Raw genomic sequence first — 27,967 nt, 5'->3', positions numbered from 1 at the left:
CTGGATTTATCGAACTTTTAACGAGCTAACTTTCAAATTCACTGAGTAATGACATTCATCCCATCTTGAGTTGCCCATAAAACATAAAAAAAGCCTAGAAGGGCAAGAAGAAGAGGGACACGTACCCCCCACCAAAATTAATTGTTAGCTAGACAAATGAAAAATGTAAGCTTACCTTACCTAACGCAATCTAAAAGGTCAAGGCCAATAAATTATATATATCTTCTTCCAACCAAACAATATTTTCTTAATAGCTATGCCGGTGACCTAATTAGATCATAATAGCTACGTAATCAATCTTTAAAATTAACTAGAAAAAAAGGCCATCCACTAGTTGGCTCGAGAAGCACGTGCAAGTGAACTGCTAGGCCCCGTTTTCAACCACCATTAAATGTGGAAGACAAATTATGAATTTAACTTAAATCTTGAGACTTGAGCTGGGTCACCTGCTTATTTCATATAGTCCAATTGATTAGGCTCATAATAATTCATCCATGGTTGACTGCAGATGATAAGATAAGAATTATTGGTAACGTACGTGTCAACTTAAAATAACACAAGTTTCGTATCCACAATCCGTTGGTCCAGACCAACACAAAACTGATAGTGAAATCTTGACAATTTGATAAACTAATGCAAGCCCAATTTAATACAAGAAAAATAAACACAGATTTATTCAGTACAAAAATGAATCACACTCTTCAATCTATATAAAGCTCAAATCATACGTCTAGTACAAAATAGCCAGGACAATGGACACTAAGGTAAGGCATGTGACACCAAGAGAAGTTCCGGAGTTTCCAGGTGGGCTAGGAGGTGTCGCTGGAGATGGGGCTGAAGGGGCAGAGGGGGACGGAGGAGACGGTGATGGGGCAGAAGTTGGTGTGGGACTGCTAGGTTGAGGTGCGGGAGCAGAGGTTGGTGTAGGACTGCTAGATTGAGGTGCGGGAGCAGTGGTTGGTGTAGGACTGGTAGATTGAGGTGCAGGAGCAGGGGTTGGTGTTGTTGTAGGAGGGCTTGTTTGTGGTGCTGGAGAAGGAACTGCAGGTTGTGGCGCAGGGGAAGGACCAGAAGAAGAACTAACATTGATAGCTAATTTTTGACCACCACTACAATGGCCTGTGAATGTGCAAATGAAATAGTGTTCTCCACTGCTATTAATTGTAACATTTGCTGGACTCGTTGTTAGCAGAGAAATTGGATTTGCAGGGTTGCAAGCATCGAATTCAGCCTTTCTCACCTCCGCCGCATCGTGCGCCCCAATTGCGAAATTAAACACTACCCAAAACCAAAACCAAAACCAATAAATAGTTAGCTTAAAAATTTGTCAAAAACTGAAATTGGATCTCAAATATATGAAACTAGACTACTTGCTTACCAAGAATGTCTCCAATGTTGAAAGTCTTGTTTGCTGCCCATGTTGTGTAAGCTGAGGCACCGGATGCAGGCACGGTCCAGCCCAACGTGTCTCCGACGACATGGGTTGTCTGAGCTGCCGAGCTCTTAAGAAGAGCTGCAACTAATATTGCTACAAGAAAAAACATGTTAGATATTCTTGCCATTGCTTTTGCGTTCTCTAAGGTCAGGTCGCCCCTGTTTTCCCCTGTTTTATTCTGTGTTTTTGTGTTCAAAGTGTAGCTATGTTTTTCTCTGCCTCTCTTTCTCAATATATATAGTGAGACTACGTACCCACTGATAATTTTGATCAAATGTGGACCGTTCGATGTTTTTTTTAGTTGGCCGCCCCAGCCGAGAAATGGGACTTCTAGTAACTTTAACGTGTGAGAAGCTGAGACCAAACTTATTGACTACATGCGTTTACTGAGTCAATGCCCTGTTTGTTAATAATTTCTTCAAATTAATGACAAAAGGCTTTTGCTTTAATTCATTTCATTTAATCAAAATTTTGACTGAGTTGATTTGTACAACACTTGATGCTTTCACTGATTTATGCATACATGTCGTAATGTATGTAGAGAGATGCACAGATTTTTGTTATTAGTTAACAGTCTGGAATCCCTATGCATTGACCCTTTCTACACGTTAAAGAATAAATACATAAAAGTGACTGATGAAGGGGACCATGACCAAACAAGTCTAATGGGAAATAGTAGGGAATGAGAGGTGTGAACAAAAGGAATTGGTCAAACTCTTGTTTTTCAACTTTGTGTTTAAATTTCATAAAAAATAATGATTTTTTATTTTTTATTTTTTTTGTGGAATTGGTTTAAGACAAAGAACAATGTAAGACTCTAAAGTCTAAAGCGTGTTATACGTTTCATTGGTTCTGCTTGATCATACAAAAATGACAGCATAATCTACAGTAGAAACAACAAGTGATAGCAATTGATGGTTGAAATTGACAGATCAGGAATATATTTACACGAGACAACTACTCAATACAATCTTATTAGGATTGGGAATTCAAAACAATTCAAGCTGTTTAACTTTTTGAAAGAATGATAGATGTCGAGTCCCTTCATATATATCCCTGCTGCGCTAATTTAGCACCACGCACTCATTGCGCGTCACTGATATTGCAAGATCATGCTATGGGACACATTAAAATTATTATTAGAAGAACGTTTCCTGGATGAACAAAAGACAGTATATAAACCCCACTCACTTCAACGTCTAAAGTATCTGATTAGCAAGCTGAAGATGCATGTTGAGTAATTATCATGATCAGCTTCAGGGGATGTTAGAATGAATGTCTGGTTCTGGTTCTGGTTCTTCAAACAGCATCTCTGCCCAGCTCAGTCAAGGTTTTTAAACTCCAATCATACAAATCTATTCTTATATTATTTATTTATTGATTGGTGACCGTTGTATTCAAACTTGTTTCTTTATTGGTTCGCAATCATATTCATATTGTAATTGAATACAAGTATTGAATCCGTTTACAGTTTGCTGCAGCTGAAATGATGTATTATTTTTGGTGTGGAATTTTTCTTCATTACTCTGTTTAAGGAGTCGTAATTTGTAAATAAACTAATCAATACAAGAAACTGATGGCTATGGACGACAAGGAGACGAAGAGTGCAGCAACAAGAGAGGAGGCCGCACTGGAAGGCGATGGTGGGGGTGCAGTGCCGGGTGGTGAGCTGGGTGAGGGTGAGGGTGGGGCAGGGTTGGTTGTTGCATCGACATCAACCTCCAATTTCTGTCCGCCGGCGCAGTGGTGCAAATGAAGTAGTTGTCAGTGTCATTGGTGAGGGTGATTCTTGCCGGTCCGGTGTTTGTTTGGTTGATGGGGTTTGCTGTGTTGCAGTTCTCACAAGCATCCTCTGTCACTATAGCCACATCATGTGCTCCGGTAGCAAAGTTGAAGACTACAAACAAAGTGAAACATTATAATTCATCAAGGATGATTAAGTAAGCGAATCACTCACCTAGAACATCACCAACGGTGAAGTTTTTGCCAGAAGCCCAGGTGGAGTAGCAAGTGTTGGAAGAAGGAAGGAACCCTCCAGCCAGTCGAATCTCCTACAACATACTCTACTGCTTGTGAACTTCCTACAATGGACCCTGCCACCAACAAGAACAAAGCAAGTAGTGCTGCCATATCTGCTCTGTTTCTTGTGTTCTTGTGTCTCAGGTCGCCCCTGCTAACTAGCTCTAATTTTGTTGGTAGGAACGGTTTGTGGGGTTTGTTTATCAGTCTATGTTTAGTTTATGAAGAGTATTTGAAGGTCAAGAAATGGAGGCCAATGGAGTGGAGTGGTTGTTGAATAGGCATTTGTGGGGGCCAAATTGACTTTTACTTTTCAAGTTCACGGCAAACAATGAAAATGACTTGTACAACAACTACTCTTTTATACTCTGTCCGTCCATCTTGGTTTGTGAAAGCCAGAATTGGAAGATTTGTAAAAGATTACAATTCTGCATTGGCCCCTTTTACATGTGGACCAATTACTCTGGGAAATTGATTTAATAGGAGGGAACCCACGTGGAAACAGGGAAAAAGTACTCGATCTATTCAATTTAAACCCTATAATTGGAAATCAAAACACGTCAACAAATGAATTAACAGTAATAACATTCGAAGATGGCTGCTCTTTCCATCAATGTCATGAAGCAACAAGGAGTATTGAAGAAGCATTTCAAAATTCAGAATAACTAGAGTCATATATCCATGCGCTTGAGTAGATTTCTTCATTCTTTGGTGGAATGGGTTGAAGTGAGTGAGAGGTATATAGAATGAAATGCCTATAAGCCCCCTGAGTATTTGAAAAATGACTGGATCAGCTTACAGATTCCAGCAACCTTATCCTCTTCTGATACAAAAACCTGCAGCAAACCTTGCTAGATTTTCCCACCAAAATTACCAGGAAAAAGAAATCAAGGAATTCAGGAATGGCATCAACATTTCTCTCAACTGCAAACACATTCCTCCACTCCACTTTATCATCTTCTTCAACATGTTCCTCCCCCTCCTCCTCTTCTTCTCCTTACACAACTACCGCATTAGGTTGTCCAGATGGGAAGAGAAAATTCAGACTTTGCAAGGCATTAATGTGTGACTCAGAACCTTCGTCTTCTCCAGTGATTTTAACAAAAAGAGGGTTCTCCACTTGCTTCATCAGCAGCTTATTCTTCTCATTGGGTAGTGCCAAGGCAGCAATTTTAGAAGCTGATGACGATGAAGAGCTCATGGAGAAAGTGAAGAAGGACAGGAAGAAGAGGCTTGAAAGGCAAGGAGTCATCAATTCATCTAACAAAGAAAAAGGTCAAATTTCTTGTTTATATAGAGAGAGGGAGGCTGACTTCACAAATTTGTTTGATTTGGCAGAAAATTCATGTTTTCTTTAGGGTTCAATTGACATTGAGCTAGGTATATGTCGGGGAAACCCATTTGAAGTGGTGTGTATATGCTACATTTGATTCCACTTAAACCACTGCAAGATTTGCTTGTATATCTGCTCAGCCAGGAGGATTGTCAAGGGGAAGTTGATTAATTTCTTTGTTCAATATTGGAAGATTTCAGAATATGGTTTGTTCTGCTACCTGATAATCGTTCTTATGCAGTAACAATTTCGAAGTTCAAACCCTAGGACATTCATTCTTGTTAGTCTGCTTTTGTTAGACATTCTTGGTCGTTTTTTTATTTTGTTGAATTCAGTGCTCTGGAGTCCAGGTTATTTGTTCTATCTGGCCCTTTTACCTTCTGCAACCGTGCAACGAAACAGTCAATTGTTTGCTTATGTGGAGTCATCTATTCAGGCTTTCAATCTTTTGCTTAATTTGTTGCTGCTATCAAAGGCCTTGACCTTACTTGAGAAAACAATCTGTTGCAGATTACTTGCAGGAAGCTGTGTTCCAGTTGAGCAAAGTAGGCCAAGCCATCGACAATAACGATCTGTCTGCAGCCAGTTCGGTTCTTGGGAGCAGTACTGCTACAGATTGGGTCCAAAAGGCTAATATAGCCTTCACCAAGGTATCTGGAAGAAGGGTTTTCTTAATGACTCCATGAAAGAATCAGTGCACATCAGATTAGTCTACATTTGCTTATTCATATCAACTGAGAGTTTTTGTAATCCTTCTCAACAGCTAAGCTCCAGTCCTGAGGAGAAAACTCAGGTTGAAGCCTTCAATTCCTCGCTTGCTTCGCTAATATCATCAGGTTTGTTAGTCCTGTCTGCAAATAGTCATGATGAATGTAGACACATCACACTTTATTAGATCGAATGTGTAGTTAATATCACGACTTGCCGTTGGTTTGCAGTTACAAGGAAAGACATAGATTCCTCCAAAACTGCTTTTGTGTTATCAGCCACTGCACTTGAGAAATGGAGTGTCTTGTCTGGGTTTGTTGAACAACTTAAGGGGCTCTAATAGAGTCGCAGGGAGTCCATTGTGTTTAATTGTACTGAACTTGTTCATATCAAAATTTGGAGTTCCATTGCTTAGTCTTTCCTTGTAGTTTATGAGTGGTCTCTACAGTCAGAGATCAACAGGCTAAATTTGCCTCAACATTCTTGTAGTGCACAATTTGCTGTGACCATAAAATTTTGTTGTGGTCCATAGAGCGGGTTGTTAACAGAAAGACCTCTTGGCTCTTGCTACTGTAATTAACCATACAGATACATTTCTGTCGCCAACTTCTGGGTTTCAGACAGTACAAACAACAAAGCCTAATTAGCATTTCCCCTCCCTTTCTATACACATATACATACACTCATATACCTATAATGTTAACTGGGTATGTCGAAAGATGTAGTCTTTATCTGTGAATTTGCTCTTCTTGTACTGGAGTTATCACACAATTGTGTGGGCTCAATTTTCTATCCCTGAAAACATTGGCGATTTTCTCCTTCGATAGTAGTGTCGAGTATCTTAACACCGTGACGGTTGCCTGTAGAATTGGCGTGTCTCTTTTTCCTTATTAGGGACGGTTATGATCTTGCTGTCGAAAACTCTATGTCGGTAAGCGCATATCCGGTAATAAGTAATAACTTCCTTTTGTGTTTCCTCCATCATTTCTTTCTTTTTAATACAAGGGACTTTAATTAAAGAGGTCTTTACATGGGCCGCCCCTCACACCACTTCAATTGGGCCCCCCAGCTTACATAGACTGGTATGGTAATCGGCAAACGCCCCCAAGTGGGCTATTTTCAAAGGCCCATATATGCATAGAAAGTTGTACAACAGACTCTAGCTCTTGTGGGTGGGCTAATGTGTAGTAAAGCATGAAAAGCGGAATTTATGATTTCCCCCCTCCTTATTGGGCCTTGAAAAGGCCCAGAGAGTTAATATAAATAAACATGCCAAGGCATTTGCCTTTAATTGATCAAACCAAGCACATCAGCAAATTTTGATGTTATTATGTATCTCACAAGAAACAAAAAGCACATGTTGGTATGTCACTGTCTACATAACATGTACCTAAACTATACTAATTAAGAAATTTTAAGTGGCAACCTTGATTAAGTTTCTTCATAATGCTATGTGGATCGATTTTCAAGTGACAAAGCTAATAAATATTAGTCCTAATTAATTTCCTTAGATTAATTAGGTGGATTCCAAGTAAAATTTGTGTTAAAGTTTTTTTTTTTTTTTTTAATTTGGCCATATATAATTAAACAAACCTCCTAATTAGCGACAGACAGTACTGTTATGATCAAAACAGTTTCCTAATGGGGTTTCCTTACAATGAAGTATTGAATAAGCTAGCTAGATCGAGGTGATGACATTGAATTGGATCATTATATAATTATTGAAAGCTTTTGATATTTAAGTAATTAATCAAATGGACAAGAAACATCAAACATATCATGTGTATCATTCTTTCTTTTTCAAACTTTTCTCTATTCGTTGGCTAGTGAAAGCCTCTCTCTTTTGAGGATCTATCTATATCAAACGTACATTTGACCTTCAAAATGAACAGTACTAGTCCACACATACATGAAGTTTTCTCCACAGTACCCCTCTCTTTCTCTCTTTATATGTGTGTGTGTGTACACATATATATGATATTTACAGCCGACCGTGGGAGAGTAAACTCTTGATAATGAAAACTATATATATATGTGTGTGTGTGTGTGTATACGAGTACATATATGTATTTTGAGTGGACCAAATTAAAGTAGTGGATGTGAACAAATAATATAGGAGCCATGCATGGTCTCGGATGTCTGATATAATAATTACACAAGAGACATGGAGAGGGACTGAAGCATATACAAGGGTCCGTTATCACAACACACAAAACATCCCAATAATGATCCTGCTTTTTCTCGAACCTTAGACTAATCATACTTAATATTAAACACACATACTACTCACTCGCACATACAGAAACATTTACATTTTATTCTTTGCATTGTTAGATGTTACATGTGAAATGTCATTGTTTGTAAAAAGTTTGGAATTGTCTATCTTTGTTACGTACCCTTTTATTTCACTACAAAATTTGAAACAAACAAGACATGAAAGCTAAGGGAAAGTGACAATGCATATATGTTTTACATAGAAATTTGGACCTCTTCAAAATGCTATTTATTTCATTTTGTTTGACAGTAAGATAAGATGTGTCTACGTAGAACCTAAATTCTACAATAAAAATATATTTATAGATAGTCAAATATATAAATGGGAAAATTAGACAAAATGGAACATTTATATCCTAAGAAGGACAACCTGGTAAAAACTTTCAAAAAAATGACAAATGTTATTAACTTACTAAAATACCCCTAAACTTACCTTCTCCTTCGTTATCTCATACGCGCAAAAGGAATAGCTTCTGCAATGCTAGATTTCAGAACCCATTACACCTCTCCTTCTACACTCATGACGCTTTTGCAAACGTCAACTTAACAGTTCCTTTGTCAATCTCTTTCTTCGCATGCTTCTCCTTCTTCTTCCTTTGGTTGCGAAAGAGATCAATACTTCTTCTTCTTTTTCCTCTGCCGATCTCTTTCCTCTAGATATTTATTCTTTAATAAGATCTACATGAAGAGAGAGAAAATATGAAATTGAATATGTTGATATTACATATGTGTTTGGGTCTTTCGGAATGTTATATGTTTTGGATATACTGATATTATATATGAAAAGGTGTATCACATTTCTTCCTTTTCTGTATTTTTTTCCTTTCTAGTTTTGATTATGATGCATATGTTTATATGTTATCTATTTTGGATATGTTGAAATTTTATATGTTTCCCAAAATGTTATCTATTCTCCTATATTTTTTTATTTTTTTTTATAAATCTGAGTATATAAATAAACATTTAATGAGCTAATTCAGTATTTGGTATTAATTTCTATTTTAATTAGTGAAAATATCAATAATATGGCATTTTCATCTTTGCTAAGTACATAATAGGAGATAGCCTGGTTGGTCAGGTTGTCTGCCTAGGACCTTGAGGTCCAGGGTTGTAGATTTTGTTATAATATGACATTCACATTTCACTGTTTAAATTCAAAGTTTTACTTAATTTTCAGTTGTGTGCAAAAATTGCTATACGTTGAAGCATCCATTCGTTGAACCATATCCACACACATATATAAACATATAATAGTGAATTAAAATATTTTTAAAAAAAGAAAAAGATAGAATGAAAAATTATAGCCCCCCTCGTCCGCTGTGGATAGTGGCGGTAGTACGGTAGTGGTCCAATTCATCTGATCATAATGATATTTATCTCTCTAGCTATTATTATTCATGTTGTGGCAGATCCTTCCAAATGCTTCTCTCTCTCTCTCTCTCTCTCTCTCTCTCTAACACTAGCTAGCCTGATTTAACCTAAATAAGTGAACCCATTGAAACCCAAATATAACCTTTCATGACGGTCGACCCAATTAATAAGCATCATCAACTCCTCAATATACCACTCTTTCTTTTTCTTTACTTTTCTCTCACTAGTAATTATTTCTTGGGATTCTATTTATATTTGTATATGTAATGGTGTGATACAACACATTGCTAGCCCTGTCTGGAAGCTAAGGATTTTTGGGGTTGGAATAATTGAAAATCCCCTTTTCTCTTCCTATATAAGATAATTAGTTTTGCTTTCTTTCTGATCATTTGAGCTTGTTGAGCTAAGAAAAACTAAGAAATTAAGAAGAAGAAAAAGAGGAAGAGGAAGAAGATGTCAAGCTGCATAGATGTGTCATCATCATCATCAGAGCAACTGTGCTACATCCCTTGCAACTTCTGCAATATAGTCCTCGCGGTATAATCTCAGGATCTGCCTTTTCTTTTGTCTGTTTTGCTTAATTTCTTTTAGTTATTTCAATCTTAGCTTGCTGTTTTTATAGATCCTGATGAAAAAAGGCTAGCGTTGTGTGTGGGTATCTCTATATATCTCTCATCATCATCATCGGGCTGCTGCAGGGGATTGGTTGGATTTGTTTGGTTTTGAATTTGTTTTATTGTTTCACTTCACACACAGTCAAGTCTCCATCGTTTGGACTTTTTTTACTCTACCTCTTTTCTTTTTGCACTCAAAGACAAGTCATATATCAGAGAGAGCAGCTGATGATGATGAGAGATCGATCCAGATAATGGTGTTGTGTTTATTTTTATATCTCTAAAACCCCTCAAGAGATTTATTTAAGTAATACATATATATATATATATATATATATATATATATATATATATATGCATGATGAGGACAACACACCTTCTTTATCTGTTTCATCAGTTCTCTTTCTCTGCTATCATGACTTGCATATATATCAAGATCTTGATGAATAAAACCCACTATATTTACATATATATGCTTCTGATTTAATTATCCTTCATCTATTGCAAAATAACCTCTCTTTTATGTGTGTGCGCGCTAGATCTAACATTCTTTGAATTTGAAGAATTAATGCTTATATATATATATATATATATATATATATATATATATTGGTGTGTGCTGTGCAGGTAAGTGTACCATGCAGCAGCTTGATGGACATAGTGACGGTCCGATGCGGGCACTGCACCAATCTGTGGTCTGTCAACATGGCTGCCGCCTTTCAGTCACTCTCATGGCATCAAGATGTTGTTCAGGTCTTTCATTTAAGTTTTTTTTTATAGCATTCAATTCTCCGACCTACACTATCATCAATTCTTCTTGGATCAGCTTTTTTTATTAGGGTTTCTTTCTGGGTTTAGCTTCTTTTGAGGAAATTTCGAGTCTTCCAATGAATCTGTTCGGAGTTCACTCTACTGTCAACCCTAACCCTAACCCTAGTCCTTTTTTTTTTTATATAGCTGGATTTTGCGGCTAAAGGTTTTATATAGGGCATTCACTTTTTTCCTGTACAAATTAAAGTTCCCACCTTTGTTGATTTGATTGATGTTAGGGTTCCTAGATTTCAATATTTATTGATTTTCCTTTTCTTCTATGATGTCTGTCATTTACTGAACCATTCTCAAGAAAATGGATTTTTTTTTTCTTGTTTTGTTTTGGTTAAGGCCATTGTTGTTTCATTCAACACATGGGCGATCTGGGTTTTCTCTGCTATCAATTCAGTCACTTCAATGTGCCTTTTTTTTTTTTTTTTTTTCTCTTCATTACTTAAAAGGGAAAAAACAAACAACATTTCAATTACTCCACTACTCTTCCATGGCCACTTCTCTCTCTCCAATTATTATTGATCGTCAATGCCTTAAGTAGAAAACTAAATGAACTAATTTGTAACTGATCTTATTTTCTCAGGTGGCTAATACTAAGGTGAAATAATGGAGGAAGAAATAATTCTTTATTCATGCACTTTCACTCTTGAAGAAGCAAATCCAAAATTAATTTTATTATTGAATCTCTATTTCTAATTAAATTCATGAAAGTTATTTCATAGGTACCCAATTATATGGCACCAGATTACAGAATTGATCATTTGGGTTCCTCTTCTAAACCCAACAAGCACTCAATGAGACAAGCACCACCCACCAATGTCTCCTCTGAGGAGAGGACTGTGAATCGCCGTGAGTTAATTTAAAAAAAAATAAAATAAAATTGTTCTCTTCCCTCCCCTTTTGTTCCCCAATTTAATGTGCATAATTCATGTGCTTGCTACATTTCATATTTCAGCTCCAGAGAAGAGGCAGCGAGTACCTTCTGCATATAATCAATTCATAAAGTAAAGTATCAATTCATCTTCTTTTATTCTACTTGTCTAAAAAAAATTACCATCACTTATGAGTATATTGTGTATGCAATGAGATGTGCAGGGAGGAGATTCAGAGGATCAAAGCCAATAATCCAGATATCAGCCATAGAGAAGCATTCAGTACTGCAGCCAAAAATGTATATATGTGCAATGACTCTACGTACTACTTATATATATATATATATATATATATATATATATATATATATATATATATATATATATATATATATTATTAGTTGATTTACTATATATGTGTATTGAGTATGAAATTTTGGTTGAACAATTGCGGCAGTGGGCACATTTCCCTCATATTCACTTTGGATTGATGCTGGAGACCAACAATAACCAACCTAAGCTGGACAATGTAAGTAATTCAAAATCAGCAATTACTTCATCTTCCTCTCGTTTTGGTTTATATTCCTTCTGTTTGTTCAAGTATTAATTCGTTTTCTCAATGACACTTTGTTTGCACTCAATCCATAGCTAGCTAGGTTTGATTCATTAATTAGTTGTGGATCTGATATTTTTTTTCCACCTAGAAGCTCATGCATTTGCATAAGATATATATATATATATAGTGTGTTTAAATAATACAAATATTCATATATAATTAACCCTAACACACAGAGTTAGTTTTAGTGATGTGATGTACTCAGTTTGTAATTACTAAAGATGAAGCTAATAATTAATGCCTAATCAATCCATTTCAATGTGATAATTTTTTTGTTTTGATTTTATGTAGGCATCCGGGAATCTTCTTGTGAATAGGGCAGCACAACAAAAGAAGTGATGCTTCTTAATTTTCAAATACAAGATTTGACATGAATCTATCTACCTATATATATATATTCCTACTTCTATATGTACCAAGAATATTTATTTATAATTTACTTCGCTTGAAGTAAAGCTTTATTGCATGCTTTCGGACTTAATGATCAATACATCATCTAAATAAATTTCCTAATTCTGTATTTCTGATGTTGTTCTTAATTATGTATAAAGCATTTATATTTCTTCTTTTAGAAATGCCAACCCGCAATGATACACAATACCTAATGTTTTTTTTTTAATGAATTTGGCTAAGTCTTAAATAAATATGGCACTTGATGTACCATTAGGTATTTATACATATAAGTCGAGCATGTATTGAGAAATATCTTGCAAAGAAATTCAATATCTTTGAGTTGATTATATATATCATTAGTGGGATCTTCTAGTGTATTGCTTTTTCTTTGTGTGAGACATTCTATATATGTGTTCATGGCCAAAAAATATTCCCACATATATATACATATTCAAACTAATTAAAATAGATGATAATGATCCTTCACTTCTCGGTTGTCAAAATCTCTTAATTGTTTTTTTCTTTAAAAAAACATAAGATCTTGTCCAAAGAAATTAATTTTTTGCATTAATTTCTTCGATTGACATTTAAGTAGACCTTAATTAGAAATAAGCATAAAGGAAATGATTTTTATTCCACTAATTTCCAGATGTGCATGCAATCAAAATCAAACAAAATAAAATGATGAGCACAACATATATGAACACCATATATATGTCTGTATATTTATATGCACATTAATTGAAACTTTCGTTGATGAGTACTATTAGGTGTCACCCATGTAATTTCCTCAAGATTTGCATAATTTAGGTAAAGTTTCCATACGAGCTTGTGAGGGGAGAAATATCAACTTCTCCTTGTCCTTTGGTTTGGTTTGGTTTGGAGGGCGTTGGTTCAGGCCAATTGAGAGAATTTACAATTTAGTGGGATCGATACACAATAAAATGGGATATATTTTGTGAGAAAAGCAGCTTAATCACTTTTTCTTATCAAAAGTAGATATATCTGAGAAAAGACTTTTATCTGTCAAAAGGGCATAAATGTTAATTAATCCATATATACACAGACCAAATGTGTGACAAAAGGAAACTTGTGGACCACCATTTAATTTTTAGGGTCTCCCTCTCTTTATTTTCCTTAGCAACAACATAGTTGAGAGAGAATTCTTCATAAATAAAAGTAAAAGTAGGTGTAAGATATAGAGCTAAAGGTAAATAATTCACTCTTGTAGTACATAGTAGACGGGATTGAAGACAGATACAATATATCTCACTCTCACACACACTCATCCAACAACATGAGAGAAAAGATGAGGACAAAAAAGTTGAGGATGGAATGAAAGTGGATAGTTAGTAGATAACAAGCTGGGATTTCTTTTTGGATTTTTGCTTCTTTTTTTTTTTTTTTGACTCGATTTAAATATTCATAATTAAAGTGAAAGAAGTTAGCTTTATGTAAGTAAGTGATGCTGAATGCGGCTTTAGTCGGCTGCTGCTGCACCTGCTAAACTCCTCTCACGCGACCTTGAAACTACGTACGGCTCCTCTCGTGTGTGTTTACTATGTCTATGGGTATGGATTCCCCCACTTGCCTATTGGAAAGAAGAAAATAAAAAGCTAAGCTAAGCTAAGCTATTCTGTTCTGGCAACAAAGTCTGACACCAACCCATTTCATTTTCTGACACTTAGAATCTGAAACGTCAATTTCATGTCTGCTCAATGCATTCATTACCCATTTCATCAGATGTCATTTCATTAACCATTCACACCCACATTGGAGTTTGGAGTCTAGACTCACTCACTCTCACTCTCTCTCTCTCTCTCTCTCTCGGAAGGATCAAGGAATGAATGAATGTTGGGTGTCATCTGAATCCTGAAGGTGTTCTTCCACCAGGACCAAGTGGGTTCCACCCATTACAATTTGATGCTCTCTCTAAATTGGTGATGGGGTCCTTCCTCAAAAAAAATAAAATAAAATTGGTGATGGGGTCCTACTATGGACGAGCATACATGTGATTCCCATGGCATCATGTTCCTTCCTTGCAGGTTCTTCTCTTCAGTATGTGAAGAGCAACCAAGCTACGTCTTTACTCTAATAGAATCACCAGAGGCAGACCAAGGGTATTTAGTATTTATAATGTTTGGTATCAAGAAAGCAAATTTGAAGGAGAAGCTTTGATAAAGATAAGACTAAGAGAACAATTACACAAAAGTTCTTATTGCAATATTCTCCAGGTTGTCTTCCAAAATCAACATCTCTAGCTTAACTAAATTAGAAGGGTCGGATGTATTCCTGCAATGATCCATTACAACTTGCTATGTGAAAATTATTGTAGAGGATTCGAAATAAAGTACACACATTTTACAAGCCATGGAAACTTTTAACTTTCTGAGGCTGTTCAAAGAGCTCTTCAGCTAACTTATGCTTCAAGATAACAATTTCAAGCTCACTTTGCCCCAACAAATACCATGTCAGGAGGACAAGAACCAACTTGCGAAGAATGTTAAAAAAAAAAAAATCAACATGTGCGCCACTCCAATAGGTGGCCAGTGTCTGGGAACTAACCAGTGTAGTTAATGGCAGAGAGCATCTTTACCAAATGAACTCAACGATATCCTTGCTGACCTTTCGGATCCAAAGTTGAACTGAAGATTTGGAGAAACATCATGTACTGCAGAGGCATTGCTTGTAGATGGGAAAGAAAATACAAGGGCAGGACCAGATTTCTTTGTGCCAAAAATATATGAAGGAACTGAGGATCCCTCCTTTGGCAGAAGCTGGCCACTGGCTGTGGACGATGGCATCACAGATGGGGTTGGTGGTTCGGAGATTGTCCCATGCGAAGAAGATACGGGGAATGTAAACCCTGAACAATTATCTGAAGAAAGCATCCATTGCTGTCCAGGTTTTGTGACAGAAATTGAAGGTAGAACTGATTTAGAACCTGCTCTTGAAGGCTGGGAAATAGAGTTCCCTACATTTAGGACCTCAGAGCTAGCAGCATTTGAAGCAATCCTTGAAATATCCTGCCCATAAACATGATAGCAAAAGTATTCATTTCAAGTACATCCAAAAAATCTAAACACCACACGAAGAGAAAATCATCATGAATGCTAATTCCCGCCTTGGCTAGTTTTGACAAAATATCAAACTAATTACTAATTAGTCATCTAATCTAAATCTCTAGCCAATTACTTGGCAATTGGCACATTGACTTGAAGAACTGAAAGTTGGTTCCATTTTACATTTCAGTCTGGTTCAATTATTTTACTTTTGGAGCAAAAAAATTTGGGCCACTTGGTTCGGCACCGAAACCAAACCGAAGACACAATCTGCAAAGTGCTCTGCTAGGCTTGGAAGCAATCACCTAATATAATGCTCCCTAACCACAAACTCACAAATAACCAACTCCAGCTCAACCCTTCCCTTTGCCCCACCAGAGACAAACCAGTAATGACCTACCACACCTACATGTTTGCCTAAAAGTGTATGATGCCTGCCATTTCACCAATGCCTGAAGACATCACCTATCTGAAGGCCTCAATATTGAGGCCTAGAAGACATGTTCATATCAATTATATCTCCAAATTACACAACTAATTAACATTCATGTGCATACCAATAGTCAAAGATGGGATAATGAGTTACCTCAGCTGCACTTCTTACTTGAGAATCCTGAGTTCTCCAGAATTCTTGTGATGGCTGTGCATCACCACTGTGATTTGTAACAGCAGTACCATCTTTCATTTCTGAAGCTGAAGTTTTTAGTTTAACAGCACAAGTAACTTCATTATAAGCGTCTCGAGGAGGAACCTTAAAAAGAGAGCCCCCTATATTTTCACTCCAATGAGCAGAGTTCTCTTTGAAAACTTGTTGTGTGTCTCCAGAAAAATCAAAACCACCCAAGCGCATTGAGCCACTACGCTCATTTGGGATGACAGCTGTTACATCAGAGGACTGTTGTTTCTTCCAAGTAGTAACTCGCTGTATCTCAGCAGACTTATCTTTAGGAGTGGCCGGGTTTCTGTCAAGGTGCTCCAATATTTTCTTAGCCATCTGACTGGAATGTGGATGAACAACTGCAGCATCCACTTCAGAGCATTGAGGCCTTCCTGTCTGTCAATTGAAATTTTGAAGCGCCAATTTTCTCTTCTGTTTCCATAGTACGTTTGACAGTAGGGAAGATGGCGTCAGAAAAATGGTAGTTCTCAACCTGTAAAGGACCACCAATAGAAGATTTAGGACAAGCAGCTGTAGCAAATTTACCCAGAGTCCTGCAAATGGGTCCCACTGGTTCATGCCCATCAACCAAGTCATTGTTCCTGGACTGCAACTAGGGATTTGGATGAAAAAGCAATCAGGAAGTGTACCAGAACTCTTAATAATATATTAAATCTCAAAGTCAGTAGCATGACACACTCATGATTCAACATAATACTCAGCCTTGAAAAAGGCTCACATCATTGTTCGTGTTTTGTTTGAGTCAAGTAGGCATGTGCAGTACCTTAAAAGGGTTTACATTATTAGTAGTATTATGCTCGATGTTAACATTATCAGCCCTGTAAATGCAAATACATACGTGCAACGTGATCTCAAGGCCCCAAATGTACACATTTTACAAGTTAAAATAGCTTTTGGCCAAAATTGTTCATAATGAAAAGGTCATATATACACATTAATATATAGACAAAGGGGGAAAAAAAAAAGAACGAAAAAAAAAGACAAGCTAACCCAGCCTGCTTAAATAACTGGCCAGAAGAGATCAAGTTTGATTGTGTTAAAGGATGAGATTTCTGATGAGCAAGCAGAAAAAGAGAAAGAACTGCCTTCCCCACAGATTTGTAGAAAAGACAAAAAAAGAGGGAGATAATTAGAGGCATTGTGTCATCTTATTCCTATTGCATCTCAAATTCTCAATCCCAATGGATGACACGTTTACAACTTCAAGAAATTTGACTTCTCATTGTCTTTTCAATGTGGAAAGATGACTTGTTCACAACTTCGTAGAACCTCACTTCACTCGAGATGACTCTTCGAAGTGTCATGGCTTCTATTAAGATAAATGACAGGGCCAGAGCCTCCGGAACCTCATTATTTCATCCATTTACCACAAACAGCTTCAACTCACTGCCAAACTCATTGCCTTTACAGCTTAGTGGCTCGGTAGAGGCATAGAGCCACTTACGTTGAGGGTTTGGAAAGCCACTTCATAAAGGAATGGAAAATGACTACTTTATAACGACTTAAATTAGCCACTCTGGAAGAGAAAACACCAAGGAAAGCTTGAATATATTTCAAGAAATTCAAACAAGAAAGACAAGAATTAAAGGAGCACGATGGAGAAAATGAAGAACAAGGATATCAAGGAACCAAATACTTGGAGGACCGGTAATAAGGCATGAAAAAACAAAAGAAAAGAATGAAAAAGAAAAAAAGTAGATACCTGCCCATAAATAGGAGTCTGTGATTGCTGCAAGGGCGTTGATGGCATGTTTATCTGCCTATTGCAATCACCTGGTAACTGCATCAGCTGATGAGATGCGAGGAGCAAGGTATTACACCATATGACTCAGTCTAAAAGCCTCTGAGCACAAAATAAAAATCTTTTAACTACCTTGGACCTGGATTTGGAATAGATAGTTCTTGGATAGGGGGTTCGGGGAAAACTTTGAAGCCCAAATCTGCCTTGTTGACTTCTTGGTGTCGCATAATCACGCTGATCCTGTACTCTAGCACCTGGCCAGTAAGGTGATGGATTTGGGAAATGAGGACTGTATGGTCTCAATGCAAATTCATCACTATGTGGTTGTGCATTTCCGTCTTTTTTAAATAAGTTGTTTCCTGAAGTTCGTTTTTCCATATATGCTCTAGCAATATCAATTGGAGAAGCACCAACTTCATCTTTCAACTACAAAATTTTACACAATAATCAGACTGAACATAAGTAAATACAGATGGAAAGGCACAAGTTGAAATTAAAGAAAACTTTTTTAAAAAATTGAAGAAAACTTTCAATATACTAATGATGTATACTTGTGGGCTACTCAACCTGGGGAAAAAAGGATAATTGAGAAAAAAGAAAAAGAAAGATATCAGAAATTCTCATTGCAATGTTAAAGTTGAAAACATTCCCCACTGATGTCAACTGTGTTAGGGCACAATTCCTTCTATTTCAGTCTAGGTCCTTAATTTATTAAAATTATTCTTCACTTTCAATGTTTAATATTCTAGAGTACATGTGCATGAACTTCATTGAAAATTCTATACTATAATTTATACCATTCCACACGACTAGACGCTTCTGAATTGAACTTCCCAGCTCTTGTATACTATACTTTAGCAGGATGATTGGGGAATGAAAGAATTCATATGAATTTTTGCCATTCAATGGGATAAGTTTTCCCAAACATATATTATTGCAATTTGTACTCACAGTAGACTGGGGACGAGGAGTCGATGTAATCCAGGGAGCTTTATTCAAATTTTCCAGATTCTCTTCACTGGAAGTTCCAGCATTTTCGAGGTCAACTGGAGTCCCCTCAGCTTCTTGTTCTGCAGCCATGCTTGAAGATTTTATTTCTTGCTTAGCAAGAGGGAGATCAACAGCCCTTGAGTTTATTATTTCGATCAAGCGATTAATCTCATCTCTGCACAGTATCATACAAAAAATAAGCGATAGCTACTTCCAAAAAGCAATAATAATGATGATACTCCATAAAGTGATAGGTAAAAACTCAAGTAACACTAATTTGGGTGTATAATAAATTATTTATATGTAGAGATATGACCAAATTTGTGCTGTAAACGCAAGCCAAGCGCTCAGCATTGAGATGTTGCAAAGCACTCATACAGGGCTTTACTCCCAGGTAAGGTAACTTCCATGGACACTCACCTTCAGGTCGTAGGCAAACATCTTGACTAGGATATAGTCATTAGCAATATAATTTATAGGTCTAACAAACATCTTGACTAGGCAAACATCTACTCTTTCTTTTAGTTTCACCAGCCTTTTGTCTCTCACTCCCTCTCAAAAGAGAATTTCGATGTTTGTGTTTCAAATTTTCGTAGTTTGCCATTCATTTAACCTCTTGCTCCTTTCAACTTTTCCTATCAACAAGTGACTGCAAAATCCTGATCATGCTTGTCAATCTTCTACTGTGGGGGAAAATATCTATGTATTTCGGGAGATTATAAACTAACAGTACAAGTAAAAATGTAGTCAAAGCCACAATTCCCATAACTTACCTAGAAAAGTTTTTATCCTCCATCAGCTGTTCAATTTCAGAAAGCCCGTTATCATCAGACAGGTTACTCTTTCTGCCTTGTTCAAGCCTTTCAAAGTGAGAGCTACTCTTTGATCTTTCTGCTGCTCTATTTGAATAGTGATTGTCCTCGTTAGCATTTTGTTCCATGTCCATGTCCGTGTCATCTGTCACAAAAAAGAACTCATGACTTGAATATATGAACAGGAAATCATAAAAATTGAACAGACATTGCTATAGAGTATAGACATTAAACACGAATGTTCACCCAAAAAGAAGGAAAGAAAAAGAATCATTAAGTTAAGGATAATAACGAAAAAATCATCAACTCCATTAAATTTCGATTAGTACTCTCGATATTTAGCTGTTCCTTACTTCCCCCCACAAGACTATAATTTTCTACCCCAAACAAGCATCTTAGGCACACCACGATGCGTAATCTACCACTCTGATACAAGCAATTGAGCGACAACATAAAAGGCACAATTTGCATTCCCAAATCAAAACCCCAATCCATCACATTCGAGCAAAAAGACGACGTCGTCATAGTAACAAGCCCAAGAGATAACTGACCATGATGGTGTTGGCTACTGGAGACGGGGAGAGTAGCCAGAGATTCCGAATTGGAGAAAAGCGAAGGAAAGATAAAGGTGGCGCCACCGGCGATGATCCGCCGAGCCGGATCCACCAGCTTAGAGAGCCACTGACCACGCTGTCCGCCATTATCCCGTGGCCTGGCGTACGGTGTGGACGACTGTCTCCTTGCCAGTGGCCGCTTTAGCTTTCCGCCGGCTCCTCTAGCTTCCTCTATCACGTCAGGTCCTGACGACGTAGTCGCGGCGTCCCTCCCCATCTTTTCCTAACTCCTATCCCATTTACTGACTGAAGTGTCGCACTCTCTCGGAAGCGCGCTTTTTGAGTCCAGTCGTTTTCGTCGTTTGGTCGTTCGTTAATTATTTAATTGGCTTCATATCATATGCATGAACTTGGGCTCCTATTGGGCCTCTTAGCGCAACAACTATTGAGGAGTCCAAATGTCCAATGATTTGGTGGAGCTTATCCAGATGAATAGCCCATAATGACTTCTGGGCCAATTGTGACAAGACTTTTCTTCCTTTTTCATTTTCTTCTGTGGATTGTTCCATTTTGTCATTGAAAATTAGTACTGCCTTCTTCAAGTATATATTGACAAAACCAATTGCAATAATATTCTTTGACAAGATGGAGTCCTAATGATGAATATAATGTAGAGCACATATCTTTCTACAAATTAAAGAGTGTTTCAGAAGAAGAAGAAAAAAAAGGTTTGCTTTTGCTACTTTGCAGTATTTGAGCAGTGGCAGAAAATTACAGGCACAATGGTGGGTTGCTAATAACTAAACTGTCAAATTAACGATATAAAGTAAAAAAAAAAAAGAAAGTTGACAGGAAAGATCTCAGTCGTAAATCATAAACAATCTCTCTCTCTGTTGAGATTCTTTTTCCCCCTTGGACATGAAAGAAGGGAATCAAGCTCTGCATGCGCATTGTTGATCAACTCAACTTTAGGCTTTCCTATCATTTTGCAGTTCCACTCATTGGCTGGACCAGTTTGGGTTGGGTTGGGTTGGGTCTTCAAAATACTGCACACGTCCTAATTATACCATGTAGTTTCTCAAAAACCCTCACATAATAATATTTAATTTTCTGAAATATAAGACAAAGATTCTGGTCACTTCTGCAGAATGAAGACTTTACAGCAATGGAAACTATGTGGCCATTCATTAGATGTACTTGTCTTGATGAGTTAGAATAGTAAAGAAGATTCTGGTTACTTGAGAATGTCAGAATATGTAGAATAGGCTTAGCTTAAGCCATTTGTAGCAGTACAACAAAAAGGTACTTCAACATAACCCATCCATTTTAGTCCCCACACCACCACAAAGTTTTCTACTTGCTTCAGCTCCATTGATTTCCAATCAATCACATCTCTTGATCAACCAGAGCTGTCAATTACGCACTCTATTAGCTCACTCTTTTTTTTATGCCTTTCTAATCAACAAGACACTTCACAATGTCCAACTGCCACTTACTCGAATTGCTTAAATTCGTGCAACGACTGCAGCAATAATGCAGAAACTGCAGGGGAACCATGAAGGCTATTCTTGGAGATCATCCGGCTGAGCCGAGAGACACATACAGAATTGCTTATATCATCCATTTCTTGCTTGGAGCTGGCAACTTGCTTCCCTGGAATGCTTTCATCACTGCTATCGATTACTTTGGCAATCTGTATCCAAATAAGAACATCGAAAAGGTCTTCTCTGTTGCCTACATGAGTTCTTCAGTATTTGTTCTTGTTGTGGTAATGAGTTCTGGTGGATGGAGCAAGAGGCTGAGTTACAGATTGAGAATGAACCTGGGATTCAGCCTGTTTGTTCTCTCTATGATGGTAGCTCCGTTTATTGACTGGGTTTCAAAGGAGAGATGGAACGGAGCCTATGCTGTGACAGTGGCATCAGTTGTCTTCTGTGGTTTGGCTGACGGCTTGATAGGAGGAAGTTTGATTGGATCAGCTGGAAAACTACCGAAACAGTATATGCAGGCTGTTTTTGCTGGAACTGCCTCTTCAGGTAAGATATTAATTAAGTTGCCCATTCACAGATCTCTTCTTCTTCTTTTGATTTCTCATACTCTCAAGTGTCCTGAGTCCTGACTACTACTTATATTCACTAACAGGAGTTCTGGTTTCTCTGCTGAGAATCATAACAAAGGCATCACTTCCACGGACACAACAAGGGCTTCGAACAAGTGCTCACTTCTACTTATTAATCAGCACGATAATCTTGCTGTGTTGCACCCTTTGTTGCAACTTGTTGTACAAGTTACCTGTTATGCAGCTGCATTACAAAGATCTTGAAGATGATTCCCCCTATAAAAAGCCGACGTTTTTCATCCTGGCGAGGAAAATCAAATGGCCAGCATTTGGGATTATGATAATTTATGTTGTGACCCTGTCGATTTTCCCTGGATTCCTAGCTGAAAATCTCTCATCAAAGCTACTCCAAGATTGGTACCCTGTTCTGCTGATAACAACCTACAATGTTGCAGATTTCATTGGGAAGGCTTTGACAGCACTGTATGTTGTGAAGAGTATTAACAAAGCTGCATGGGGTTGCATTGCTAGACTTATGTTTTATCCATTCTTTGCAGCATGTCTCCATGGACCCAAGTGGTTGGGAACAGAAGTACCAGTTGTTGTTCTGACATTTATGCTTGGACTGACAAATGGATATCTGACAAGCGTTCTCATGATTCTCACACCAAAAACAGTGCCTGCTTCGGAAGCAGAGTTGTGTGCAATTGTTATGGTTGTGTTTTTGGGAGTAGGGTTGGTTTTAGGCTCAGTTCTTGGCTGGATTTGGGTCATATAAACCATAAAACTATGCAAATATGTTATCTGCAGATTTATTTTTAAAAAAAGTTAGTATAAAGTATAAGCATATTCCTATCAGTCACTCGAGTATAAATGAAACTAGTCTTCCTTCCCTCTTTTTTTCCTTCTATGTTTCTCTTATACTAAACAAAAACATGAGTATGACGAAAAGGAGCAGGGTAATAAAACCATATCAAAGATTTTGACATCCATCAAAAATGATCATCCGTCATTAAGAACAGGACAAAGCATGAAGACAAGACACTAAAAAAAATCATTCCATCTATTATTTTCATTTTTACAACTCATCTCCGAAAAAAGCTAACACATTTAAAATAGCTATAAACATGAAGATAACATAAAAGGTTAGAAAGTTAATATCATATCTAGAATATCATACAAAAAGTGAGCAGAAGAAAGAGTCTAAGAAGCAGCAGCCAAAGGAGGAGAACAGTGAGCTCCATTGAAGTAACATGGCCGTGAAGCTTCCTTCATTGCCTCTCCTTCTTCTTCTTCTTCTTCAGCATCCCAGAGAAACCGAGCATAAGAAGCCATTACATGACTGCACCCACCAATTCCAAAATCAAATAATCAGATACATCGTTTAAATTTCACAGATAAAAGGAACTTTTGTACTTTTTCATTGATTCTTACCAATCATCAGGTGAAGCTTTGGCTGCTCGATCGTAATAGGTCTCTGCACGAACAGGGTCCTTGTGCTTCTGCCACACCAAGTCACCGTACATCGACAGAACCTCCCCGTCGTTCGGGTTCGCCAAGATTGCTCTGGCACAGTACTCTTCAGCTTTCTCAAAATCTCCTCGGATCTATTCAAGTCAAAAACAACATGAAAATCCGAACTTTAACCACATCAAACTCGTGCACGCGTTGTGTTTGAGGAAATACCTCTTTCAAGAACCTCACGTAGTTCCCAAGCAGCAACCCATTCCTCGGATTGGCCTCGATCATTCTCTGATAGAAAGCATCCATACTATCATTCCCATTATTGCTTGAATCTCCGCAGTCGGATCCGCCGCCACAGATCTTTCCACCAGCACCGCCAATCCCACCCCCAACCTCGCACTCCTTCTCATTCCACAACGACGCCGTTGAGGTCTCCTCTTCGATCTCCTCCTCCAATAAAATCCCATTCAAAGTCCTCCCGAACGGTCTCTTCTGCTGTACCGCCAACTCCCTGAGATCGGACTCGGACAATGCTCTTATCATTTTCTTGATTGAATCTTCGTGAGAAGAAGACGAGAACGGGCTCGAAGAAGAGACCGATAATGAGATCGAACAGGTTCTAGGGATCTGGGGCAGAATATCGGGTTCGGGCGAGGAGTCTTTAGTAGAGTGAGGGAAGCATGAATTGAGAATTGGCGTCGATGCACTTCGAAGAAGCATTGCTTCGTATAGAGTGAATCAGAGAACCAGATTTTCAGTGCAGATGACGCAGAGGACGAGGGGGTTTTTTTATAGGTAGGATTGAAGGACAAGTAAGATGCAATGTGGACCGTTGATCAAAATATACTAGTGTGAGTCGCACTTGGTTTATACGGAATCGGGATCTTTAGTGCCTGTTTGCAGCTTAGATTTTTGTTTTTTTTTTTTTGGAGCTTAGATTTTTTTAATGTGAAAGATTAGATTCCTAAGGGTGTTTTTTTTTTTTTTTCATATACACTTCAACCAACGAGACAAAGCTTGGAAATTTAGAGTACGTTTGGTTTGGTTTGGTTTGGTTTCTATTTTTTATTTTTAATTTTCATTTTCTGTTTTCTATTTTTTATTTTCCGTTTTTATTTTCTAACAATGGAAAATATGTTTGGTTTAAAATACTGAAAACTATTTTCTATTTTCTGTTTTCACCTTCTATTAATCATATAATTTTTCACTAAATATAATTTATAGAAGGAATTTTCTCTCTAACATAAATACCATTTGTTATTAATAATATGAATCATTGTACAATGTTCACATACAAAACATTTTCTAAAATGCTTGCTTAAAAATAAAGTACATTAATATATATATATATATACACCCACACACACTAGCAAAAGAGAAGTCAATTAAAAAGGAATAAATCCAGAAGTAGGTCCCATATATAAATACACACACGTATAAGTAGGTCCTACAAGTTCTTTAATTGTAAATGCAACCACCAACAAAAAATAAATTGTGCACAAAAAACCGAGCACAATGTGCTTCTTTCTGTGATCTCCGTGAATACGAAGACGGAATAGCAACGACAATTATGAATCCCGTGTTTTCTAAAATTAGAAAACGACTTTTTTTATGTTTTCTAATTTCCAGTCATTTTCCATTTCTATTTTTTTCTAAATTTGTTAACCAAACATAATTTCAGACCATTTTCTGTTTTCTGAAAAAGGAAAATAGAAAATACATGGAAAACAGTCAAACCAAACGCACTCTTATTATTTTCATTATAATGGTTATAATACCAAAAATAACCTCCACTAAAAACATGTCACATGTCCTAACACCTGACATAGATTTGTGAATATTTAAGAAGGTGAGGAGAAAAGTTTCTGGCATGACCATAGGATCACCCTCGGTATCCCACCGAGCATACATGCTCGATTCCATAGGATGACATACCCTGGTACTATACTTCATAAGAGAAACGGTTATAAGAGGAGTAAATGATGGATCCACGTCCTCATCCATGTTCTCATACGGAGTTAATAGGATACCCACGATCTTCCATAATCGCTCATAATCGTCACTTCCTAACCAGTATAAAATGGGACCTTCTAGCTTCGATCACAGGTAAACATACTTGTTATTTCCCCACCCTTGCACACTTAATATCAATTTGAGAGAAGAGAGCTCCAAAAACCGAGCACTCTTCCTTTTTGTCTAAGTACTGACTTGAGCGTCAGAGAGGTCCCTCGAGCACAACCTCGAACCCCCCATAGCAAAGCTTGGCATAACATAACATAGCTCGACATAGCATACCAAACATTGTAATTCATCATTACTATCATAATTCATTGATGCAACCAAACGTATCATTATAATAGTAATTCTCATTCCGTACACCAACCAAATGTAACCTGAATATACACCGACTACATTAATCATAATATCTAAGTCAATTAGGGAAGCCATCAACTCCGGCTAAGAAGTTCTTTCAATGATCTCATCATTGTTCAGGAACACAATCTTGTTTAGTAATGAATCTTCATAATACTCTTGATAATAATAGCATAATACTGCCTTTTTAACTTACAAATCACATCCAAACACGCCTCTTAGTAAAACTCCAAATTGGATTGGGCTTTTCATCTTCTTCCCACATGCAAAGTACACGGTGGACGTCCACCACAGTAGGTCCCACTGAACACCATCACGTGAGTAGGGACCCATCAAGACAGTCCGATTAGGCATTGAGACCGCTGTGAGAGCGATAGGGGCTGGTTTTTTTTTTTTTCTAAGACTTTACGTGTACAGAAAAGCCCAACCCATGATTTAACGATTTTGCCATGGAGTAATAGTATGGGTGACTGAGTTTGGGTCCGTCCCATAGTGTGGAGCCCATGGGTTGATTCAAGGGTTAGGCGGGTGCCATAGCTTTGGGTTTTGATAAAATCCAAAGAGGGAGAGGCAAAGACCAAAGATATTTAGGGGTCCCAATCCCATTCCAGGAAAGGTTTTGAGTGTGCAAGGCTATTTAATTAGTTGAGTTACAATATGGAAGGGAAGGGAAGAGAAGAGGAAGTCGAATTAAATTTGCAGAAACAATGGTTTATGTAGAAAAAGAAGAAAGGAAGAGGCATATGATGAGACTAGTAATAGTAATGGACCTATCAAGAGTGGAGAGAAGGTATCTATCATGCAATACACATATTTATTTTAGTTTAAAAAATGAAAGAAAGTAGAAATGGGATATGAATGAGATTTGAGGTATGCATTTTTTTTCCATGGATAATAAAGAGACAAATGATCACCAATTGTGAAGTGCATATCAAATTCAAGACCTCTCTTTAGTTCCTCCAATCAGATTCATTCAGTCAATCTCATTATCAACAAATACAAAACCTCCTGTCATATATATATCTATCAACATAATAGTGAACACAAAAACTTGAATTTGGCCAGAAAGTGACTGAGGGACATACTAATCTCATTGATTCATTCCTTGTTGCATAACAGATATTAGCCCAACCATCTAGATCACTACTTACACTTGCTTACCGTCAGCCCAAACTCTGCCCTGCCCTGGCCACTCGGGCCGGGCTTCCAGGTGTTGGTTTAGCATAACTAAAGGAAATACTTATTCTTATTTTCAAAATGATATATATGTCTATAATTTTTCCATCCATAAACTTACTACATAATTTAGATGACAAACCAGATAGGCATGTCACATGGATTAAAAAGAAAAGAAAAAAATTTTATTAAAGAAATCACATAATAAACCTTTCGCATATTTATTTAAGTTTATGGATATTTAGTGTTTCCGTTTTTATTTTCACACTCAAACCAACACATGACTATGTTGTGATACATGTATCCACTACACAAAGTCAAAGTTCTGTGATGTTATCGTTTTAAAAAAATTATCTCCATCTTATATTTTTTTTATTTACTAAAATTTATCAATTCTTTTTTTTCCTCCATAAACACACGATCATCTCTCTCTTTTCTTTTTTTTTTTTAAAAAAGGTTCTTCCCCCGTGTAAACCAAACTGACAAGCCATCATGTGTCCTAGTTAATGATTTAATATTAGACTGATACAATTTTTACTCAACTGCCTAATTTCTGACAAATAATTATCAAACTAGGAATAAGATCCTTTATTATGTAAT

General features: G+C 37.2%; 6 protein-coding genes and 1 pseudogene across 7 annotated transcripts; 3 read left to right on the top strand and 4 right to left on the bottom strand.

The window, feature by feature from the left end:
* Positions 1-601: 601 nt before the first annotated feature.
* Positions 602-1,658, bottom strand: LOC120005574 (cucumber peeling cupredoxin-like). Its single transcript, XM_038855281.1, has 2 exons — positions 1,379-1,658; positions 602-1,278 (listed from the first exon to the last, which is right to left on the bottom strand). The coding sequence occupies exons 1-2, from the start codon at positions 1,560-1,562 to the stop codon at positions 731-733; spliced, it is 732 nt and encodes a 243-aa protein (XP_038711209.1). The 5' UTR covers positions 1,563-1,658; the 3' UTR covers positions 602-730.
* A 750-nt stretch (positions 1,659-2,408) lies between these two features.
* Positions 2,409-3,565, bottom strand: LOC120005397 (umecyanin-like). Its single transcript, XM_038855017.1, has 3 exons — positions 3,536-3,565; positions 3,393-3,486; positions 2,409-3,332 (listed from the first exon to the last, which is right to left on the bottom strand). The coding sequence occupies exons 1-3, from the start codon at positions 3,563-3,565 to the stop codon at positions 3,016-3,018; spliced, it is 441 nt and encodes a 146-aa protein (XP_038710945.1). The 3' UTR covers positions 2,409-3,015.
* A 454-nt stretch (positions 3,566-4,019) lies between these two features.
* Positions 4,020-6,378, top strand: LOC120005086 (thylakoid lumenal 16.5 kDa protein, chloroplastic-like). The gene is made up of 4 exons (XM_038854539.1): positions 4,020-4,729; positions 5,298-5,437; positions 5,551-5,623; positions 5,726-6,378. Exons 1-4 carry the CDS (start codon positions 4,357-4,359, stop codon positions 5,833-5,835), a joined length of 696 nt encoding a protein of 231 aa, XP_038710467.1. The 5' UTR covers positions 4,020-4,356; the 3' UTR covers positions 5,836-6,378.
* Positions 6,379-9,229: 2,851 nt separating this feature from the next.
* Positions 9,230-12,584, top strand: LOC120005087 (axial regulator YABBY 5-like). Of its 2 annotated transcripts, XM_038854540.1 has the most exons (8): positions 9,234-9,677; positions 10,382-10,507; positions 11,160-11,174; positions 11,299-11,425; positions 11,532-11,580; positions 11,672-11,747; positions 11,906-11,977; positions 12,356-12,584. In XM_038854540.1, exons 1-8 carry the CDS (start codon positions 9,594-9,596, stop codon positions 12,401-12,403), a joined length of 597 nt encoding a protein of 198 aa, XP_038710468.1. In that variant the 5' UTR covers positions 9,234-9,593; the 3' UTR covers positions 12,404-12,584. The 2 variants fall into 2 exon arrangements, with proteins under 2 accessions (XP_038710469.1, XP_038710468.1); XM_038854541.1 differs by lacking the exon at positions 11,160-11,174 and having other exon boundaries at positions 9,230-9,677.
* Positions 12,585-14,647: 2,063 nt separating this feature from the next.
* Positions 14,648-20,641, bottom strand: LOC120004834 (annotated as a pseudogene).
* Positions 20,642-21,697: 1,056 nt separating this feature from the next.
* Positions 21,698-23,251, top strand: LOC120005179 (equilibrative nucleotide transporter 8-like). The gene is made up of 2 exons (XM_038854673.1): positions 21,698-22,331; positions 22,438-23,251. Exons 1-2 carry the CDS (start codon positions 21,851-21,853, stop codon positions 23,130-23,132), a joined length of 1,176 nt encoding a protein of 391 aa, XP_038710601.1. The 5' UTR covers positions 21,698-21,850; the 3' UTR covers positions 23,133-23,251.
* A 142-nt stretch (positions 23,252-23,393) lies between these two features.
* Positions 23,394-24,620, bottom strand: LOC120005180. The gene is made up of 3 exons (XM_038854674.1): positions 24,041-24,620; positions 23,789-23,961; positions 23,394-23,696 (listed from the first exon to the last, which is right to left on the bottom strand). Exons 1-3 carry the CDS (start codon positions 24,536-24,538, stop codon positions 23,558-23,560), a joined length of 810 nt encoding a protein of 269 aa, XP_038710602.1. The 5' UTR covers positions 24,539-24,620; the 3' UTR covers positions 23,394-23,557.
* Positions 24,621-27,967: the final 3,347 nt, after the last annotated feature.

The sequence above is a fragment of the Tripterygium wilfordii genome, chromosome 9 (genome assembly GCF_013401445.1).
Source record: "Tripterygium wilfordii isolate XIE 37 chromosome 9, ASM1340144v1, whole genome shotgun sequence".
Taxonomy (NCBI): domain Eukaryota; kingdom Viridiplantae; phylum Streptophyta; class Magnoliopsida; order Celastrales; family Celastraceae; genus Tripterygium; species Tripterygium wilfordii.
Note: the sequence above shows the minus strand (reverse complement) of the source record. Positions and strands in the feature narration are given on the sequence as shown.